Genomic DNA, 22,765 nt, shown 5'->3' with positions numbered 1-22,765 from the left:
CATCCCCATCCTTGGCCACCTCCATTCCCAAGTGCCACCATGTCCAGGTGCCACCACCCCCTCCATCCTCAACCCCCTCCATCCTCAACCCCCTCCATCCTCAACCCTCTACATCTCCATCTCCCTCCATCCTGATCTCCCTTCATCCTCAACCTCCTCCATCCTCAACCACCTCCAGCCTCCACCCCCATCCCCCTCCATCCTCAACCTTCTCCATCCTCAACCACCTCCATCCTCAACCCTCTACATCTCCATCTCCCTCCATCCCCATCTCCCTCCATCCTTAACCTCCTCCATCCTCAACTACCGCCATCCTCAACCACTTCCATCCTCAACCTCCTCCAACCTCAAACGCTTCCATCCACATCTCTCTCCATCCCCATCTCCCTCCATCCTCAACCCTCTCCATCCCCATCTCCCTCCATCCTCAACCACCTCCATCCTCAACCTTCTCCATTCTCAACCCTCTCCATCTCCATCCTCATCTCTCTCCATTTCCATCTCTCTCCATCCTCAACCCCCTCCATCCTCAACCCCTCCTATCCTCAACCACCTCCAACCTCAACCACTTCCATCCCCATCTCCCTCCATCCTCAACCACCTCCATCCTCAACGCTCTCCATCCTCAACCACCTCCATCCTCATCTCCCTCCATCCTCAACTACCTCCATCCTCAACCACCTCCATCCTCATCTCCCTCCATCCTCATCTCCCTCCATCCTCAACCACCTCCAACCTCAACCACTTCCATCCCCATCTCCCTCCATCCTCAACCACCTCCATCCCCATCTCCCTCCATCCTCAACCACCTCCATCCTCAACGCTCTCCATCCCCATCTTCCTCCATCCTCAACCACCTCCATCCTCAACCACCTCCATCCTCAACCACCTCCATCCTCATCTCCCTCCATCCTCATCTCCCTCCATCCTCAACCACCTCCATCCCCATCTCCCTCCATCCTCAACCACCTCCATCCTCAACGCTCTCCATCCCCATCTTCCTCCATCCTCAACCACCTCCATCCTCAACCACCTCCATCCTCAACCACCTCCATCCTCATCTCCCTCCATCCTCATCTCCCTCCATCCTCATCTCCCTCCATCCTCAACCACCTCCAACCTCAACCACTTCCATCCCCATCTCCCTCCATCCTCAGCCACCTCCATCCTCATCTCCCTCCATCCTCAGCCACCTCCATCCCCATCTCCCTCCATCCCCATCTCCCTCCATCCCCATCTCCCTCCATCCTCAACCACCTCCATCCTCAACCACCTCCATCCTCAACCACCTCCATCCTCATCTCCCTCCATCCTCATCTCCCTCCGTCCTCAACCCTCTCCATCCCCATCTCCCTCCATTCCCACCCCTTTCCCTCCCCACCCCCCTCCATCCTCGGCCACCCCCATCCCCAGGTCCCCCCCCCCAGGTCCCCTCCGCCGTCCCCATCCCCGCGCCCCCTCCCGCCGCCCCCCGGTGCCGTCACCACCCGCCCGCCGCAGGACAACAGCCGCCGGGTGGACAACGTGCTCAAGCTGTGGGTGATCGAGGCGCGCGACCTGCCCCCCAAGAAGCGCTACTACTGCGAGCTGTGCCTGGACGACATCCTGTACGCGCGCACCACCAGCAAGGCGCGCGCCGACACCGTCTTCTGGGGCGAGCACTTCGAGTTCAACAACCTCCCGGCCGTGCGCGCCATCCGCCTGCACCTCTACAAGGACACGGACAAGAAGCGCAAGAAGGACAAGAGCAACTACGTGGGCATGGTGAGCATCCCCATCGCCAGCGTCACCGGGCGCCACTTCGCCGAGCAGTGGTACCCGTTGAGTCAACCGGGCGGCGGGAAGAGCAAGGCCGGGTGTCCGGCGCTGCGGGTCAAGAGCCGCTTCCAGACCATGAGCATCCTGCCCATGGAGCTCTACAAGGAGTTCGCCGAGTACGTGACCAACAACTACCGCATGTTGTGCGCCGTGCTGGAGCCCGTGCTGAGCGTGAAGAGCAAGGAGGAGGTGGCGTGCGCGCTCGTGCACATCCTGCAGAGCACCGGCAAGGCCAAGGTGCGCGGCGGGGAGAGCCGGAGGAAGGAGGGATGGGGATGGAGATGGATGGAGATGGAGATGGATGGAGGGTGGATGGACAGATGGAGGAAGAAAGGTAGAGGATGGAGATGGAAGGATGGATGGAGATGGATGGAGATGGAAGGAGAGATGGAGGGCGGATGGATGGTGGAGGAAAAGTAGAGGATGGAGGTTGAAGAATGGGTGGAGGTGGAAGAAGATGGATGGAGATGGATGGAGGGATAAAGGGTGGATGGACGGAGAAGGAAAGGTAGAGGATGGAGATGGAAGGATGGGTGGAGATGGATGGAGATGAGTGGAGAGATGGAGGATGGATGGAGGAGAAAAAGTAGAGGATGGAGATGGAAGGATGGGTGAAGATGGATGGAGATGGATGGAGATGGAAGGAGATGGAAGGAGATGGAAGGAGAGAGGGAGGATGGATGGGGGAGGAAAGGTAGAGGATGGAGATGGAAGGATGGGTGGAGATGGAAGGAGCTGGATGGAGATAGATGGGCATGGATGGAGATGGAAGGAGAGATGGAGGATGCATGGATGGAGGTGGAAAGGTAGAGGATGGAGGTAGAAGGATGGGTGGAGATGGAAGAAGCTGATTGGAGGTGGATGGATGAATGGAGGATGGATGGGCAGGTGGAGGAATAAAGGTAGAGGATGGAGGTGGAAGGATGGGTGCAGATGGATGGAGATGAATGGAGAGGTGGAGAATGGATGGAGGAGGAAAGGTGGAGGATGGAGGTAGAAGGATGGGTGGAGATGGAAGGAGCTGGTTGGAGATGGATGGATGGATGGATGGAGGATGGATGGACAGATGGAGGAATAAAGGTAGAGACGGAGGTGGAAGGATGGGTGGATATGGATGGAGATGGAAGGAAAGATGGAGGATGGATGGAGAAGAAAGAGGATGGCGATGGAAGGATGGGTGAAGATGAATGGAGGGAGATGGAAAGGTTGAGGATGGAGATGGAAAGACAGATGGAGGATGGATGGAAGATGGAGATGGATGGAGATGGGAGGATGTGGATGGAGATGGAAGACGAGATGGAGATGGAGGGATGGATGGATGGATGGAGGATGGAAATGGAAAGGTGGAGGATGGAGATGGAAGGACAGATGGAGGCTGCATGGAAGCACAGGAGATGGGACTCATGGAGGATGGATGGATGGATGGACGGATGGAGGACACCAATAGATGGAAGGCGGATGGGAGGATGGACGGATAGGAGATGCTCAGAGAAGGGAGGCCGGGTGGGTGGAGGCTGGAGGGATGACGGCCGGGCGGGCAGGATTTCCTGTCGGACATGGCCATGACGGAGGTGGATCGGTTCATGGACCGGGAGCACCTGATCTTCCGGGAGAACACCCTCGCCACCAAAGCCATAGAGGAGTACCTGAAGCTCATCGGCCAGAAATACCTCAAGGACGCCATCGGTGAGCGGCATGGGGGTGGCCCTGCCACCCTCGCGTGGTCCTCACCCGTGGCGGTGTCCCCAGCGAGGTGGCACCTCGCGGTTGGGTGGTTCCTGCTGGTGGTCTGGGCAGGAGGTGGTTGGGTGGCCTCCACTTGTGACCAAGTCCCCAGTACAGTGGCTTGGTTTGATGGCCTGACCACCCCATTGCTTGGTTGGTCTCCACTCATGGCGGTGTGTCCAATGGGGAGAACTGATCAGGGGACAGTTGGTGGTCCCCAATGGGGTGGCCTGGCCATGGGACACTTGGGTGGTCCCCAATGACGACCGTGTCCCCAGTGGGGAGGTCTGGCCATGGGACACTTGGGTGGTCCCCACTTGTGGCCATGTGTCCAATGAGGAGACCTGATCATGGGACAGTTGGGTGGTCCCTAATCATGGTGGTCCCCAATGGGGAGCTCTGGCCATGGGATAGTTGGATGGTCCCCCATCATGGTGGTCCCCAACGGGGAGCTCTGGCCATGGGACAGTTGGGTGGTCCCCAATCATGGTGGTCCCCAACGAGGTGGTCTGATCATGGGACACTTGAGTGGTCCCCATTTGTGGCCGTGTCCCCAACGGGGAGCTCTGGCCCTGGGAGGGTTGGGTGCTCCCCAACGACGGCCGTGTCTCCAAAGGGGAGCTCTGGCCCTGGGAGGGTTGGGTGGTCCCCAATCATGGTGGTCCCCAACGAGGTGGTCTGATCATGGGACACTTGAGTGGTCCCCATTTGTGGCCGTGTCCCCAACGGGGAGCTCTGGCCCTGGGAGGGTTGGGTGCTCCCCAACGACGGCCGTGTCTCCAAAGGGGAGCTCTGGCCCTGGGAGGGTTGGGTGGTCCCCAATCATGGTGGTCCCCAACGAGGTGGTCTGATCATGGGTCCCCCCCAGACCATGATGGCTTGAGTGGTCCCCATTTGTGGCTGTGTCCCCAACGGGGAGCTCTGGCTATGGGACAGTTGGGTTCTCTCCCATCATGGTGGTCCCCAATGGGGACGTCTGGCGATGGGACAGTTGGGTGGTGCCCAACGACGGCCGTGTCTCCAACGGGGAGGTCTGGCCATGGGAGGGTTGGGTGGTCCCCAATCATGGTGGTCGCCAGTGGGGATGTCTGGCCATGAGAGGGTTGGGTGGTCCCCAATCATGGTGGTCCTCAACGGGGAGGTCTGATCATGGGGCAGTTGGGTGGTCCCCAATCATGCTGGTCCCCAATGGGGAGCTCTGGCCATGGGAGGGTTGGGTGGTCCCCAATCATGGTGGTCCTCAACGAGGTGGTCTGATCATAGGACAGTTGGGTGGTCCCCAATCATGGTGGTCCCCAATGGGGACGTCTGGTGATGGGACAGTTGGGTGGTCCCCAACGACAGCCGTGTCCCCAACGGGGAGCTCTGGCCATGGGAGGGTTGGGTGGTCCCCAATCATGGTGGTTGCCAGTGGCATGTCTGGCCATGGGAGTGGACATGCCAGTGCCATGTCTGGCCATGGGAGGGTTGGGTGGTCCCCAATCATGGTGGTCCCCAACAGGGAGGTCTGATCATGGGACAGTTGGGTGGTCCCCAGTCATGGTGGTCGCCAGTGGGGATGTCTGGCCATGGGAGGGTTGGGTGGTCCCCAATCATGGTGGTCCCCAACAGGGAGGTCTGATCATGGGACAGTTGGGTGGTCCCCAATCATGGTGGTCCCCAATGGGGACGTCTGGCGATGGGACAGTTGGGTGGTCCCCAACGACGGCCGTGTCCCCAGCGCGGTGGCCCGGCCATGTGGGAGGTCCCCGTGGCCGCTCAGGGCCCCCCGCTGTCCCCGCGCAGGCGAGTTCATCCGGGCGCTCTACGAGTCGGAGGAGAACTGCGAGGTCGACCCCATGAAGTGCTCGGCCTCCACCTTGGCCGACCACCAGGCCAACCTGCGCATGTGCTGCGAGCTGGCGCTCTGCAAGGTGGTCAACTCGCACTGGTGAGCGCCCCGTTGGGGACACCGCGCCGGTGACAACCCCGGGAGGCCGCCGAGGTCCCCCCGAGGACACGCGTCCCTCCCCGGCGCAGCGTGTTCCCGCGGGAGCTCAAGGAGGTCTTCGCCTCGTGGCGGCTGCGCTGCGCCGAGCGGGGCCGCGAGGACATCGCCGACCGCCTCATCAGCGCGTCGCTCTTCCTGCGCTTCCTGTGTCCCGCCGTGATGTCCCCGAGCCTCTTCGGCCTCATGCAGGAGTACCCCGACGAGCAGACCGCCCGCACCCTCACCCTCATCGCCAAGGTCATCCAGAACCTGGCCAACTTCACCAAGTGAGGGCGCAGCGGGGACGGGGGCGGCGGAGGGGACGGTGGGTGTCTGGTGGGTGGGAGATGATGGGTTGGAGATGGATGGGTGGAAGATGGGTGGATGGAAGGTGAGTGGATGGGTGGATAGATGGAAGATGGAGGATCTGATGGGTGGATGGATAGAAGATGGGTGGAAGATGGAGGAGTTGAGGGACAGGAGATGGATGGGTGGATGGGTGGATGGATGGGTGGATGGATGATTGGATGGAAGATGGAGGATCTGATGGGTGGATGGATGGATAGAAGATGGGCGGAAGATGGAGGAGTTGAGGGACAGGAGATGGATGGATGGATGGATGGATGGATGGATGGATGGAAGGAAGATGAGTGGATGGGTGGATGGATGGATGGAAGATGGAAGATCTGATGGATGGATGGATGGATGGATGATTGGATGGAAGATGGGTGGAAGATGGAGGAGGTGAGGGACAGTAGATGGAGGGGGGGATGGGTGGAAGATGGATGGGTAGGTGGATGGATGGATGGATGTGTGGGTGCATGGATGGATGGATGGATGGAGGAATTGATGGGTGGATAGGTGGGAGGTGGATGGATGGACGTGTGGATGGATGGGTGGATGGATGGATGGATGGACGGATGGATGGATGGAAGATCGGTGGAAGATGGAGGAGGTGAGGGACAGGAGATTTAGCGGTGGATGGGTGAGAGATGGATGGGTGGTAGATGGATGGATGGATGATTGGATGGAAGATGGGTGGAAGATGGAGGAGGTGAGGGACAGGAGATGGAGGGGTGGATGGGTAGAAGATGGATGCGTAGATGGATGGATGGATGTGTGGATGGAAGATGGAGGAACTGATGGGTGGATGGGTGGACAGATGAGTGGATGGATGAGTTGATGGCTGGACGGGTGGATGAGCAGATGGAAGATGGACAGAAGATGGGGATGGATGGATGGATGGATGGATGGATGGAAGATGGATGGGAGGGAGATGGACGGCGGGATGAGGTGACGGATGGAAAATGGATGGATGGGAGGTGGACAGAAGATGGATGAGGTGATGGATGGATGGGTGGATGAATGGATGGGTGGATGGGTGGGTGGATGGATGGACAGAAGATGCATAAGTTCCTGGAAGATGGTGAGGGTGCCACCTCTCCTGGAAGAGAGGTGAGTTGGTGGCTGGCTGACCGGATGGGTGGATGAGCTGATGGAAGATGGACAGAAGATGGAGATGGATGGATGGGAGGGAATGGACGGAGGGATGGGGTGACGGTTGGATGGGTAGAAGCTGGATGGCCAGGAGAACGCTGACTGGAGAGCCGGGGGGACCTGCGCACAGGTTCGGCAGCAAGGAGGAGTACATGGCCTTCATGAACGAGTTCCTGGAGCTGGAGTGGGCCAGCATGCAGCAGTTCCTCTACGAGATCTCCAACCTGGACACCCTGACCAACAGCACCAGCTTCGAGGGCTACATCGACCTGGGCCGCGAGCTCTCCACGCTGCACGCGCTGCTCTGGGAGGTCATGTCCCAGCTGAGCAAGGTAGCGCCCGGACGCCTGGGCCCTCCTCTGGAGGAGGTTCTGGGAGGGTCACCAAGAGCATGAGTGGTTGGGTGCTGTGGGTAGGAGGGTGACTGGGACACCTGGGTTGGCTCATGGGGACCTGGGGGCCTCCTAGAGATATTTGGAGATGTTGGGACCTGGGTTCCTCCTAGGGAGATACCAAGATCTGGGTTCCTCCTTGGGGATCTTGGGGGATCCCAAGCCCTGAGTTCCTCCTTGGGACATCTGGGGACACCAAGACGCAGGTTCCTCCTTGGGGATCCCAAGACCAGGTTCCTCCTTGGGGAGCTCTTCAGGGATCCCAAGACCCCAGTTCCTCCTTGGGGAGCTCTTGAGGGATCCCAAGCCCTGGGTTCCTCCTTGGGGAGATCTTGAGGGATCCCAAGACCCCAGTTCCTCCTTGGGGACCTCTTGGGGAATCCCAAGCCCGGGGTTCCTCCCTGGGGAGACGATTGGGGACACCAAGACCCTGGTTCCTCCATGGGGATTCCAAGACCCCGGTTCCTCCTTGGGAAGCTCTTGGGGGATCCGAAGACCCCAGTTCCTTCTTGGGGAGCTCTTTGGGCATCCCAAGCCCTGGGTTCCTCCTTGGGGAGATCTTGGGGGATCCCAAGCCCTGGGTTCCTCCTTGGGGAGATTTTTGGGGACACCAAGACCCCGGTTCCTCCTTGGGGAGCTCCTGGGGGATCCCGAGACCCTGGTTCCTCCTTGGGGAGCTCTTGGGGAATCCCAAGACCCCAGTTCCTCCTTGGGGAGATGTTTGGGGACACCAAGACCCTGGTTCCTCCTTGCGGAGCTCTTGAGGGATCCCAAGACCCCGGTTCCTCCTTGGGAAGCTCTTGAGGGATCCCAAGCCCTGGGTTCCTCCTTGGGGAGATGTTTGGGGACACCAAGACCCTGGTTCCTCCTTGGGGAGCTCTTGAGGGATCCCAAGACCCCGGTTCCTCCTTGGGAAGCTCTTGAGGGATCCCAAGCCCTGGGTTCCTCCTTGGGGAGATGTTTGGGGACACCAAGACCCTGGTTCCTCCTTGGGGAGCTCTTGAGGGATCCCAAGACCCCAGTTCCTCCTTGGGGAGCTCTTGAGGGATCCCAAGCCCTGGGTTCCTCCCTGGGGACACCTTTGGGGACACCAAGCCCTGGCTCCTTCAGGAGGCGCTGCTGAAGCTGGGCCCGCTGCCGCGGCTGCTCACGGACATCAGCGTGGCCCTGCGCAACCCGCACGTGCAGCGGCAGCCCAGCCACCAGGGCGAGCGGCTGCAGGCCAAGCCCCTGGTCCTGCGCGGGCCCTCGGCCGACCTCCAGCCCTACGTCATGAGGGACCTCAACAGGTTGGTGCCACCGAGGAGAAGCAGGGGGGGGACGCCGGGGACACCGGCCCCGGCCTCAACCCCTGCCTCTTGTCGCCCGCAGCTCCGTCGACCTCCAGTCCTACATGGTGCGAGGGCTCAATAGGTGGGTCGTGGCGGCGGGTGTGACCGTGGAGATGGGCCCCAAGGGTGTCCTGGGCATCCAGGACCTTCTGGAGCGGTTGTGTGTGTCACCTGTGTGACCTCGTGGCTGGGGTGGCCCTGAGGGAGCGATGGAGAAGGGCCTCAAATGGAGCCTGTGGGGACGGGAGGTGCGAATGGGTTGGAGCGGTCCCATCCCCGTGTCCTGGTGGCCTTGGGTAGGTGATGGAGATGGTCACCCAACGGGTCCATGTGACACGAGGACCTTCCAAAGGGCCTAGACCTGGCCACAGCTCTCTGGTGGCCTTGGGCAGATGATGAAGGTCACCCAATGGGTCCATGTGACACGAGGACCTTTCAAAGGGCCTAGACCCGTCTCCCTGGTGGCCTTGGGCAGATGATGTAGGTCACCCAACGGGTCCATGCAACATGAGGACCTTCAAATGGAGCTGGATCCTTTTGTCCTGGTGTCCCTGGGTGGGTGATGAAGGTCACCCAATGGGTCCATGTAACATGAGGACCTTCAGAAGGACCTAGACCTGCCTCTTTGTTGGCCTTGGGCAGATGATGAAGGTCACCCAATGGGTCCGTGTAGCACAAGGACCTTCCAAAGGGACTAGACCCGACTCTTTGGTGATCTTGGGTGGGTGATGAAGGTCACCCAATGGGTCCACGTCACACAAGGTCCTTCAGAAGGTCCCTTTGGTGACCTTGAGTAGGTGATGGAGGTCACCCAATGGGTCCACGTCACACAAGGACCTTCAGAAGGTCTCTTTGGTGGCCTTGAGTAGGTGATGGAGGTCTCCCAATGGGTCCACGTCACACAAGGTCCTTCAGAAGGTCCCTCTGGTGACCTTGAGTAGGTGATAAAGGTCACCCAATGGGTCCACGTCACACAAGGACCTTCAGAAGGTCTCTTTGGTGGCCTTGAGTAGGTGATGGAGGTCTCCCAATGGGTCCACGTCACACAAGGACCTTCAGAAGGTCTCTTTGGTGACCTTGAGTAGGTGATGAAGGTCACCCAATGGGTCCACATAACATGAAGACCTTCCAAAGGTCTCTTTGGTGGCCTTGAGTAGGTGATGGAGGTCTCCCAATGGGTCCGCATCACACAAGGACCTTCAGAAGGTCTCTTTGGTGACCTTGAGTAGGTGATGGAGGTCTCCCAATGGGTCCAAATCACACAAGGTCCTTCAGAAGGTCTCTTTGGTGATCTTGGGTGGGTGATGAAGGTCTCCCAGTGGGTCCACGGCCCCTCTGAAGGGGCGAGGCCTCCATCCCTCCATCCTTGATGTCCCCATGGGCTGCCCAGCGGGCGCTGACGGCGCCGCCGTGCCCGCAGCTCGGTGGACATGGCCCGCCTGCCCTCGCCGGCCAAGGAGAAGCCCTCCAAGGACGTGTTCTTCGTGGCGCGGCCTCCGCTCGCCCGCTCCTCGCCCGCCTACTGCACGAGCAGCTCGGACATCACGGAGCCCGACGCCAAGATGCTGAGCGTCAACAAGAGCGTCTCCATGCTGGACCTGCAGGACAGCCGCATGAACAGCGTCTCCAACCTCCAGGCCGTGGGCGACCTCCTCAACTCCAGCCAGGCCTCCATCGGCGGCCTCCGGCCCAGCCGCCTCTCGCAGGGCAGCGCGTCCAGCCTGGCGCCGGGGCTGCGCTTGGGGGTCCCCGGCGAGGGGCCGCCGGCGCCGCCGCCGCCGCTGCGGGTGCCCCTGTCCTTCCAGAACCCCCTTTTCCACCTGGCGTCGGACGGGCCGGCCCGCGCCGAGGCCAACGCGGAGGCCCCGGCGCCGCCGCCGCCGGCGCCGCCGAGCACCTTCGCGCCCTTCCACGGCTACAGCCGCAGCGAGGACCTGGCGGCGGCGGGCGCCAAACACATCACCCACAGCCACAGCTACAGCGACGAGTTCGGCCGCCCCGGCGGGGACTTCGGCAAGCGGCAGCTCTCGCTGCAGGACAACCTGCACAACGCGCTGGCCGTGCCGCCGCCGCCGCCGCAGATCACCATCGGCGCCGCCCCGGCCGCGCGGCCGCCCCCGCGCGCCAAGTCCCACCAGCTCACGGTGGGCGGCGGCGGCACCGGCGTCGCCGCGCACAAGCCCCGGCCGGCCAGCGGGAACCTGCTGCAGTCGCCCGAACCCACCTACGGGCCGCCACGGTCGCGGCAGCCGTCGCTGGCCAAGGAGGCGTCGGTGGCCGGGCTGAAGCCGAGCATCACGAAGCAGGTTGGGGACGTGGGGAGGGAGGATGGGATGGAGGACATGGGGTGGAGGATGGGGTGGAGGACATGGGGTGGAGGATGGGGTGGAGGACATGGGGTGGAGAATAGGATGGAGGACGTGGGGATGGAGGATGGGATGGAGGATGGGGTGGAGGATGGGATGGAGAATAGGACGGAGAACATGGGGATGGAGGACATGAGGATGGAGGATGGAATGGAGAATGGGATGGAGGATGGGGTGGAGGGACGTGAGGATGGAGGTTGGGATGAAGGACGTGGGGATGGAGGACTTGGGGATGGAGGATGGGATGGAGGGACGTGGGGATGGAGGAACCTGGGGATGGAGGATGGGATGGAGGATGGGATGGAGAATGGGATGGAGGATGGGATGGAGGGACTTGGGGATGGAGAATGGGATGGAGGATGGGATGGAGGACGTGAGGATGGAGGATGGGATGGAGGATGGGATGGAGGACGTCGGGATGGAGGATGGGATGGAGGACGTGGGGATGGAGGATGGGATGGAGGGATGTGAGGATGGGATGGAGAATGGGATGGAGGACATGGGGATGGAGGATGGAATGGAGGATGGGATGGAGGATGGGATGGAGGACGTCGGGATGGAGGATGGGATGGAGGACGTGGGGATGGAGGATGGGATGGAGGGATGTGAGGATGGGATGGAGAATGGGATGGAGGACGTGGGGATGGAGGATGGGATGGAGGGATGTGAGGATGGGATGGAGAATGGGATGGAGGACATGGGGATGGAGGATGGAATGGAGGATGGGATGGAGAATGGGATGGAGGACATGGGGATGGAGGATGGAATGGAGGATGGGATGGAGGATGTGAGGATGGAGGACAGGATGGAGGATGGGGTGGAGGATGTGAGGATGGAGGACAGGATGGAGGATGGGGTGGAGGATGGGGTGGAGGATGGGATGGAGGACGTGGGGATGGAGGATGAGGTGGAGGGACATGGGGATGGAGGATGGGATGGAGGATGGGATGGAGGACGTGGGGATGGAGGATGAGGTGGAGGGACATGGGGATGGAGGATGGGATGGAGCATGTGGGAATGGAGGACATGGGGATGGAGGATGGGATGGAGAATGGGATGGAGGACGTGGGGATGGAGGATGGAGTGGGGGATGGGATGGAGGGACGTGGGGATGGAGGATGGGGTGGAGGATGGGATAGAGGATGGGATGGAGAATGGGTTGGAGGGACATGGGGATGGAGGGGAACAGGGGCATGGAGGATGGGATGGAGCATGTGGGGATAGAGGATGGGATGGAGGATGTGGGGATGGAGGGGGATGTGGGGATGGAGGGATGTGGGGATGGAGGGATGTGGGGATGGAGAATGAGATGGACGACATGGGGATGGAGGACGTGGGGATGGAGGGAAACAGGGATGTCCTGAGGCCATGGGGTTCGAGGGGGACCAGGAGTCAGGGGTTCTGCAGGGACAATGGGAGGAAAGACGGGGAAACAGGGCCACCGCGGCAGGGACAGAGGTGCTGAGGGGGCCACCACGATGGGGATGGAGCCAATCCAGAAGGGTTGGGGCCACCACGATGGGGATGGAGCCACCAGGGCTGGGTTGGGGCCACCACGATGGGGACGGAGCCAATCCAGAAGGGTTGGGGCCACCACGATGGGGATGGAGGCACCAGGGCTGGGTTGGGGCCACCACGATGGGGATGGAGCCAATCCAGAAAGGTTGGGGCCACCACGATGGGGATGGAGGCACCAGGGCTGGGTTGGGGCCACTACGATGGGGACGGAGCCAATCCAGAAGGGTTGGGGCCACCACGATGGGGATGGAGGCACCAGGGCTGGGTTGGGGCCACCACGATGGGGATGGAGCCAATCCAGAAGGGTTGGGGCCACTACGATGGGGACGGAGCCAATCCAGAAGGGTTGGGGCCACCACGATGGGGATGGAGCCACCAGGGCTGGAATGGGGCCACCACGATGGGGACAGAGCCACCCCAGAAGGGTTAGGTGGCCCGTGCCGGGTGCCACAGGCCTCGCAGACGCCGTCCACGCTGAACCCGGTGCTGCCGGCGGCCGAGCGCACGGTGGCCTGGGTGTCCAACATGCCCCACCTGTCGGCCGACATCGAGAGCTCGCACATCGAGCGCGAGGAGTACAAGCTCAAGGAGTACTCCAAGTCCATGGATGAGAGCCGGCTGGACCGGGTAAGGGGCTGCCCGCCCGGCGGCACCGGGCGCCGTGGGCCAAGGGAACCCAAGTGGCCATGGTCCAAGAGATCCAGGTGGCCATGGCCCAGGAGATCCGGGTGGCCATGGTCAAGGAAATCCAAGTGTCCATGATCCTGAGACCCAAGTGTCTATGGTCCAAGGGACCCAAGTGGACCTAGTCCAAGAGTCCCCAAGTGTCTATGGCCCAATGGACCCAAGTGGCCGTAGTCCAAGAGTCCCCAGGTGTCCATGGTCAAGGAAACCCAAGTGTCCATGATCCAAGGGACCCAGGTGTCCATAGTCCAAGGGACCGAAGTGGCCATAGTCCAAGGGTCACAAGTGTCCATGGTCCAAGAGACCCAAGTGTCCGTGGTCCACGGGACCCAAGTGGCCAGTTCAAGAGATCCAGGTGGCCATAGTCCAAGAGATCCAGGTGCCATGGTCAAGGAAACCCAAGTGTCCGTGGTCAAGGAAACCCAAGTGTCCATGGTCCAAGGGACCCAAGTGGCCATGGTCAAGGGAGCCCAAGTGGCCATGGTCCAAGAGATCCAGGTGTCCACGGCCCAGGAGATCCAGGTGGCCATGGTCCAAGAGACCCAGACGTCCATGGCCCAATGGACCCAAGTGGCCATAGTCCAAGAGTCCCCAAGTGTCCATGGTCAAGGAAACCCAAGTGTCCATGATCCAAGAGACCCAAATGTCTATGGTCCAAGGGACCCAAGTGGCCATAGTCTAAGCATCCCAAGTGGCCATGGTCCAAGAGGTCCAAGTGTCCATAATCCAAGGGACCCAGGTGTCCATAGTCCAAGGGACCGAAGCGGCCATAGTCCAAGGGTCGGAAGTGTCCATAGTCCAAGAGGCCCAAGTGTCCATGGTCAAGGGAACCCAAGTGACCGTGGTCCAAGGGACCCAAGTGGCCATGGTCCAAGAGATCCAGTTGGCCATGACCCAAGAGAACCAGGTGGCCATGGTCAAGGGAACCCAAGTGTCCGTGGTCCAATGGACCCAAGTGTCCATAGTCCAAGAGGCCCAAGTGTCCATGGTCAAGGGAACCCAAGTGTCCGTGGTCTAATGGACCCAATTGGCCATGGTCCAAGAGGCCCAAGTGTCCATGGTCAAGGGAACCCAAGTGTCCATGGTCCAAGAGATTCAGGCTGCCATGGCCCAAGGGACCCAGTGTCCAGGCTCCAAGAGACTCAAGTATCCTTGGTCTGAAGGACCCAGATGGCCGTGGTCCACGTGACCCAAGTGCCCTTGGCCCAAGTGACCCAGATGTCCCTGGCCCAGGAACCCTGAGTGTCCCTGCTCCAAGAGACCCAAGTGTCCTCGGTGCAGGAACCCCAAGTGTCCCTGGCCCAGGAACCTCAAGTGTCCATGGTCCAAGAGACCCAAGTGTCCACAGCCCAAGATCCCCAAGTGTCCCTGCCCCAGGAACCCCAAGTTTCCATGGTCCAAGAGACCCAAATTTCCCTGCCCCAGGAACCCCAAGTTTCCATGGTCCAAGAGACCCAAGTGTCCATGGTCCAGGTTCCCCAAGTGTCCCTGGCCCAAGAACCTCAAATTTCCATGGTCCAAGAGACCCACGTGTCCATGACCCAAGACACCCAAGTGTCCCTGGCCCAAGAACCTCAAATTTCCATGGTCCAGGAGACCCAAGTGTCCTTGGCCCAGGAACCCCAAGTTTCCATGGTCCAAGAGACCCAAGTGTCCATGGTCCAGGTTCCCCAAGTGTCCCTGGCCCAAGAACCTCAAATTTCCATGGTCCAAGAGTCCCAAATGTCCACGGCCCAGGATCCCCAAGTGTCCCTAACCCAAGAACCTCAAATTTCCATGGTCCAAGAGACCCAAGTGTCCATGGCCCAGGTTCCCCAAGTGTCCTTGGCCTGGGAACCGCAAGTTTCCGTGGTCCAAGAGACCCAAGTGTCCACAGCCCAGGAACCCCAGGTGTCCCTGGCCCAAGAGACCCAAGTGTCCATGACCCAAGACACCCAAGTGTCCCTGGCCAAGAACCTCAAATTTCCATGGTCCATGAGACCCAAGTGTCCATGGTCCAAGAGACCCAAGTGTCCACAGCCCAGGTTCCCCAAGTGTCCCTGGCCCAGGAATCCCAAGTTTCCATGGTCCAAGAGACCCAAGTGTCCATGGTCCAGGTTCCCCAAGTGTCCCTGGCCCAGGAATCCCAAGTTTCCATGGTCCAAGAGACCCAAGTGTCCATGGTCCAGGTTCCCCAAGTGTCCCTGGCCCAAGAACCTCAAATTTCCCTGGTCCAAGAGACCCAAGTGTCCACAGCCCAGGAACCCCAGGTGTCCCTGGCCCAAGAGACCCAAGTGTCCATGACCCAAGACACCCAAGTGTCCATGGTCCAGGTTCCCCAAGTGTCCCTGGCCCAAGAACCTCAAATTTCCATGGTCCATGAGACCCAAGTGTCCATGGTCCAAGAGACCCAAGTGTCCACAGCCCAGGTTCCCCAAGTGTCCCTGGCCCAGGAATCCCAAGTTTCCATGGTCCAAGAGACCCAAGTGTCCATGGTCCAGGTTCCCCAAGTGTCCCTGGCCCAAGAACCTCAAGTTTCCATGGTCCAAGAGACCCAAGTGTCCACAGCCCAGGTTCCCCAAGTGTCCCCGTCCCCAGCCACCCAAGTGTCCCGGCGCGCACTCGGGGTGGCCCCGCGGGCCGCGGCGCGTCCTGCAGTGTGCGCTGTGGCAGGTGAAGGAGTACGAGGAGGAGATCCACTCGCTCAAGGAGCGCCTGCACATGTCCAACCGCAAGCTGGAGGAGTACGAGCGGCGCCTGGTGTCCCAGGAGGAGCAGACGAGCCGCATCCTGCTCCAGTACCAGCACCGCCTGGAGCAGAGCGAGAAGCGCCTGCGGCAGCAGCAGGCCGAGAAGGACTCGCAGATCAAGAGCATCATCGGCAGGTGAGGGAGGGACCCGCGCGGCGGCCACCGCCGCCGTGGGGACGTCGGGGCCACGGCGGGGACGGGATGGAGGGATGTGGAGGGGTTGGAGGGTTTGGGGGGTGTGGGGGGACGTGGGGGGCTTGGAGGGCATGGAGGAACGTGAGGGCTTGGAGGACCTGTAGAACATGAGGGACATGGGGGACATAGAGGGCTTGGAGGACCTGTGGGACATGGGGGACATGGAGGGCTTGGAGGACATGGAGGAACGTGAGGACTTAGAGGACCTGTAGAACATGGGGGACATCGAGGCCTTGGAGGTCTTGGGAGACATGGGGGACATGGAGGGACATGGAGGGCTTGGAGGACATGGAGGAACGTGAGGGCTTGGAGGACCTGTAGAACATGGGGGACATCGAGGCCTTGGAGGTCTTGGGAGACATGGGGGACATGGAGGGACATGGAGGGTTTGGAGGACATGGAGGAACATGAGGGCTTGGAGGACCTGTAGAACATGGGGGACATGGGGAACATGGAGGGCTTGGAGGACATGGAGGAACGTGAGGGCTTGGAGGACCTGTAGAACATGAGGGACATGGGGGACATAGAGGGTTTGGAGGACCTGGGGGTCATGGAGGGACATGAGGACTGAGAGGACCTGTAGAACATGAGGGACATGGGGGACATGGAGGGCTTGGAGGACCTGGGGGTCATGGAGGGACATGAGGACTGAGAGGACCTGTAGAACATGAGGGACATGGGGGACATAGAGGGCTTGGACGACCTGGGGGACATGGGGGACATGGAGGGACATGGAGGGCTTGCAGGACATGGAGGAACGTGAGGACTTGGAGGACCTGTAGAACATGAGGGACATGGGGGACATGGAGGGCTTGGAGGACCTGAGGGACATGGAAGGCTTGGAGGACATGGAGGAACGTGAGGACTTGGAGGACCTGTAGAACATGAGAGACATGGGGGACCTGAAGGCCTTGGAGGACCTGAGGGACATGGTGGGCATGGAGGAACATGAGGACTTAGAGGACCTGTAGAACATGAGAGACATGGGGGACCTGGAGGCCTTGGAGGACGTGGAGGAATGTGAGGACTTAGAGGACCTGTAGAACATGAGAGACATGGGGGACATGGAGGGCTTGGAGGACCTGCGGGACATGGAGGGCTTGAAGGGCATGGAGGAACGTGAGGGCTTGGAGAACCTGTAGAACATGGGGGACATCGAGGCCTTGGAGGACCTGGGAGACATGGGGGACATGGAGGGCTTGGAGGACATGGAGGAGCATGAGGACTTAGAGGACCTGTAGAACATGAGAGACATGGGGGACATAGAGGGCTTGGAGGACTTGACCTGAGGGACATGGAGGTCATGGGGGACATGGAGACCCTGAAGGACATGGAGGGACATGGGTGGATGTGGAGGGACATGGAGGTTGGGGGTAGTGGGTGACATGAAAAGCTAGAGAGGACATGGAGATGGGGGGACACCAAGGGACATGGGTAGAGATGAGACGCGGCTCGTGATCCCCGTCCCCCCCGGGTCCCCTCCCCATGGCCTTGTCCCTATGCCCATGGCCACCTTTGTCCCCATGGCCTTGTCCCCATCCCCATGGCCATGCTCACGGCCATCACCCTGTCCCCAAGCCCGTCGCCGTCCCCAGGACCCCATCCTCATGCCCGTCCCCAACCCTGCGGCCACCTCCAGCTCTCCATGCCTATGGCCGTGGTGCTCCCCATGGCCACCCCATGGCTGTCCCCGTGGCCGTGGTGGACCCATGCCCGTCCCAAACCCTGCAGCCATCTCCAGCACTCCTTGCCCGTGGTCATGGTGGTCTCTATGCCCAGCCCAAACCCTCTGGTGGTCTCCGTAACTCCTTACCCATAGTCTTGGTTGTCCCCATGCCCATGGTGGTCCCCATGCCCATGACGATCTCCATCCTCTTGCCCATGGTGGTCTTCATATCCATCCCCATGCCTATCACGGTCTCCATGCCCATGGCTGTATCCCTACCCTTCCCTGTGCCCATGATGGTGCCCAAACCCATCTCCATCCCCATAGTGGTCTCCAAGGCCATTCCCAATTCTCTGACCATCCCCAGCTCTCCATACCCATAGCCATGGTGGTCTCCACGCCCATCCCCACACCCCTGGTGGTCTCCATACCCATCCCCACATCAATACCCATCCCCGAGGTGGTCTCCACGCCCATCCTGATCCCCATGATGGTCTCCATCCCGATCCCCATGATGGTCTCCATCCCCATCCCCACACCCATGGTGGTCTCCAACCCATCCCCACATCCATGATGGTCTCCATCCCCAGCCCCACATCCATACCCATCCCCGAGGTGGTCTCTATGCCCATCCTGATCCCCATGGTGGTCTCCACACCCATCCCCACATCCATGATGGTCTCCATCCCCATCCCCACATCCATACCCATCCCCGAGGGGGTCTCTATGCCCATCCCGATCCCCATGGTGGTCTCCACACCCATCCCCACCTCCATGATGGTCTCCAACCCATCCCCACATCCATGATGGTCTCCATCCCCAGCCCCACATCCATACCCATCCCCGAGGTGGTCTCTATGCCCATCCTGATCCCCATGGTGGTCTCCACACCCATCCCCACCTCCATGATGGTCTCCAACCCATCCCCACATCCATGATGGTCTCCATCCCCATCCCCACATCCATGGTGGTCTCCAACCCATCCCGATCCCCATGGTGGTCTCCATCCCCATCCCCACTCCCATGATGGTCTCCACGGCCATCCCCACTCCCATCCCCGCCGCCGTCCCCCCCCGCGCCCCACGTCCCCGGCGGTCCCCGCGGCGGTGGCGGTGGCTCCGGGGACGCCGGGGGGCGGCGGCCGAGTGACTCCAGTGAAGCCTGGCCCCGCAGGCTGATGCTGGTGGAGGAGGAGCTGCGCAGGGATCACTTGGGCGCCCACGACGCCTCCGAGGGCCGCAAGCGCCTGCTCGACGCTCAGGTGGAAATTACAATGTCATTGCTCTGCTCCGTGTGCCCATGGCCCATCCCACCGCGGCGCCCGCGCTGCCCACGGGGCGGGGGGACACGGGGTGGCCCTGCCGCCGAGGTGGCCTTCCTGGTGGGGGTCACCCATATGGGAGGTTAGCCCGGGGGGATGGCCGCCTCGAGGGGTGTGGCCTCCTGGGGATGGTCAACTTGGGTTGGTCACCTCCAAGGCTATGGCCACCCATGGGACGTGGCCTCCTGGAGATGGTCAACTTGGGTTGGTCACCCCCCAAAGGACGTGGCCTCCTGGGGATGGTCAACTTGGGTTGGGCACCCCCAAAGGACGTGGCCTCCTGGGGATGGTCAACTTGCATTGGTCACCTCCAAGGGATGTGGCCTCCTGGAGATGGTCAACTTGGGTTGGTCATCCCCAAAGGACGTAGCCTCCTGGGGATGATCAACTTGTGTTGGTCACCCCCAAGGATGTGGCCACCCCAAGGGACATGGCCACCTGGGGATGGTCAACTTGGGTTGGTCACCTCCAAGGGATGTGGCCTCCTGGGGATGGTCAACTTGGGTTGATCACCCCCAAGGCTATGGCCACCCATGGGACGTGGCCACCCCAAAGGATATGGCCACCTGGAGATGGTCAACTTGGGTTGGTCACCTCCAAGGCTATGGCCACCCGAAGGGACATGGCCACCTGGAGATGGTCAACTTGGGTTGGTCACCCCAAAGGACGTGGCCTCCTGGGGATGGTCAACTTGTGTTGGTCACCCCCAAGGATGTGGCCACCCCAAGGGACATGGCCACCTGGGGATGGTCAACTTGGGTTGGTCACCCCCAAGGCTATGGCCACCCACGGGACGTGGCTTCTTGGGGATGGTCAGCTTGGGTTGGTCACCTCCAAGGACATGGCCACCCAAGGGACGTGGCCACCTGGAGATGGTCAACTTGGGTTGGTCACCTCCAAGGACATGGCCACCCCAAGGGACGTGGCCACCTGGAGATGGTCAACTTGGGTTGGTCACGTCCAAGGATATGGCCACCCACAGGACGTGGCCTCCTAGGGGTTGGTCAGCCCCAAGGTTATGGCCATCCAAGGAATGTGGCCACCTGGGGCTGGTCACCACAGGTTGGTCATCTCCAGAGATGTGGCCTCCTGGTGGAGGTCACCCAAGGGTGGTCATCCCTAAAGGATAAGGTCACCCAATGATGATCACCCCAGAGATATGGCACCTCCCAGGGGCATGGCCATTCTCCAGCATGTGGTCACCTGGAGATGGCCCCCACCATGGATCGCCACCCCATGGACACGGTCACCCTCGCCCTGGTCATGGCCACCTGTGGATGGTCACCCCTATGGACATGGTCACCCCCAAGTGACATGTGGCCACCTGAGGATGGCCACCCCAGGGATATGGCCACCCAAGAGACATGTGGCTGCCTGGGGCTGGCCACCCCCATGGACATGGTCACCCCAAGTGACATGTGGCCACCTAGAGATGGTCACCCAGGGATGGCCACTCCTATGGACATGGCCACCCCAAGGGACATGTGGCCACCTGTGGATGGCCACCCATGGATGGCCACCCCCATGGACATGGCCACCCCAAGGGACATGTGGCCACCTAGAGATAGTCACCCATGGATGGCCACCCCACTGGGCATGGTCACCTCAAGGAACATGTGACCACCTGTGGATGGTCACCCCCATGGACATGGTCACCCCAACAGACATGTGGCCACCTATGGATGGCCACTCCCATGGACATGGTCACCCCAAAAGGGACACGGCCAGTTGTGGATGGTCACCCCTGGATGGCCACCCCTATGGAAATGGCCACCCCAAGTGACATGTGGCCACCTAGGGATGGTCACCCTTCCATGGACATGGCCACCCCAAGGGACATGTGGCCACCTAGGGATGGTCACCCCCATGGACATGGTCACGCCAAGTGACATGTGGATGGTCACCCAGGGCTGGCCATCCCTATGGACATGGGCACCCCAAGTGACATGTGGCCACCTAGAGATGGTCACCCACAGGTGGCCACCCCCACGGACATGGTCACCCCAAGGGACACGGCCACCTATGGAAGGTCATCCAGGGATGGCCACCTCCACGGGTGTTGTCACCGCCTAGGGATGGCCACCCCCATGGACGTGGCCGCTCTGGGGTTGACGTGGCCACCCCGGGGGACACGGCCACCCCCGGGGGACACGGATGGCAGGGGAGGGACACGGCCCCCATTTGAGGGCGGGTTTGGCGGGGACATGGGGGACATGGGGGACATGGCCACCCCCTGGCAGGGCCAGGGCCACCCCTTGGGAGGGGACACGCAGCCCTCGCCCCAGCGGGGACACGGTGGGGACAGAGCCACCCCCTTCCCCCCTTCCCCGGCCCTTCCCCGCCGATGGCCGCGGTGGCCACCGTGTCCCCAAGGCCAGCGGCCCGGTGACGCCGCCGTGTCTCTCTTCGTCCTAGCTGTCCGTCAGGTAGCTCGGCCCGGCCCTGCCTTTGTCACGGGACCCTCGGCCTCCGGTGACACGCCAGGTGGGTCCTCCCGTCCCGGCCCGCTTGGGGACACGGATCCGGGTGGCCCTGTCCCTCCTGTGTCCGCCTGGGGACACACGGGGCCATGGATCCCAAGTGTCCCCTCCCCTCCCCGTCGCCCGTCCCCCATGGGGACACTGGGGGACCCCCTGGAGATGGGGATCCAGGTGTCCCCCCCGGGCTGCACGTGTCGCTCTGGGGACATGAGGGACCCTTGGGGACACGGATCCCGGTGTCCTCGTCCCTCCTTGTCCCCCATAGGGACACTGGGAAACCCTTGGGGACAGCAGGGTCCAGAGCATGACCAGGATCTTGTCCCCTCCCCAGCCTAGTTCATGTCTGATCCTTCTTCGTGGACACGGATCTGGGGTGTCCCCATCCCTCTTGTGTCCCCATGTCCCTCCGAGGACGATGGGGAACCCTCAGGGACACAGATCCAGGTGTCCCCATCCCTCTTGTGTCCCCCTGAGGATGATGGGGAACCCTTGGGGACACAGATCCAGGTGTCCCCTTCCCTCTAGAGTCCCCATGTCCTCCTGAGGACAATGGGGAACCCTTGGGGACACGGATCTGGGATGTCCCCATCCCTCTTGTGTCCCCCTGAGGACAGTGGGGAACCCTCGGGGACACAGATCCAGGTGTCCCCATCCCTCTTGTGTCCCCCTGAGGATGATGGGGAACCCTCGGGGACACAGATCCAGGTGTCCCCTTCCCTCTAGAGTCCCCATGTCCTCCTGAGGACAATGGGGAACCCTTGGGGACACGGATCTGGGATGTCCCCATCCCTCTTGTGTCCCCCTGAGGACAGTGGGGAACCCTCGGGGACACAGATCCAGGTGTCCCCATCCCTCTTGTGTCCCCCTGAGGATGATGGGGAACCCTCGGGGACACAGATCCAGGTGTCCCCTTCCCTCTAGAGTCCCCATGTCCTCCCAAAGACTATGGGGAACCCTTGGGGACATGGATCTGGGATGTCCCCATCCCTCTTGTGTCCCCACAAGGACGATGGGGAACCCTTGGGGACACGGATCTGGGGTGTCCCCCTCCCTCTTGTGTCCTCGTGTCCTCCT

The 22,765-nt window shown here is 61.2% G+C and overlaps 1 protein-coding gene across 1 annotated transcript in view; it reads left to right on the top strand.

Moving 5' to 3' along the window:
• Positions 1 to 21,696, top strand: part of SYNGAP1 (synaptic Ras GTPase activating protein 1) — a 32,838-nt gene extending 11,142 nt beyond the window's left edge. Inside the window, exons 5-16 of the mRNA XM_088534583.1 lie at positions 1,501 to 2,055; positions 3,360 to 3,504; positions 5,329 to 5,473; positions 5,563 to 5,799; positions 7,140 to 7,341; positions 8,512 to 8,690; positions 8,773 to 8,814; positions 10,153 to 11,038; positions 13,070 to 13,243; positions 15,953 to 16,164; positions 19,064 to 19,151; positions 21,627 to 21,696. Coding sequence (XP_088390709.1) covers positions 1,501 to 2,055; positions 3,360 to 3,504; positions 5,329 to 5,473; positions 5,563 to 5,799; positions 7,140 to 7,341; positions 8,512 to 8,690; positions 8,773 to 8,814; positions 10,153 to 11,038; positions 13,070 to 13,243; positions 15,953 to 16,164; positions 19,064 to 19,151; positions 21,627 to 21,641 — 2,880 coding nt within the window. The 3' untranslated portion in view covers positions 21,642 to 21,696. The remainder of the gene's footprint in view (positions 1 to 1,500; positions 2,056 to 3,359; positions 3,505 to 5,328; positions 5,474 to 5,562; positions 5,800 to 7,139; positions 7,342 to 8,511; positions 8,691 to 8,772; positions 8,815 to 10,152; positions 11,039 to 13,069; positions 13,244 to 15,952; positions 16,165 to 19,063; positions 19,152 to 21,626) is intronic.
• The last annotated feature ends 1,069 nt before the right edge of the window (positions 21,697 to 22,765 follow it).

The sequence above is a fragment of the Tinamus guttatus genome, unplaced genomic scaffold (genome assembly GCF_059628265.1).
Source record: "Tinamus guttatus ecotype Peru unplaced genomic scaffold, ASM5962826v1 Tinamus_guttatus_pri_ptg000575l, whole genome shotgun sequence".
Taxonomy (NCBI): Eukaryota; Metazoa; Chordata; class Aves; order Tinamiformes; family Tinamidae; genus Tinamus; species Tinamus guttatus.
This window is presented reverse-complemented; position numbering and strand designations above follow the sequence as displayed.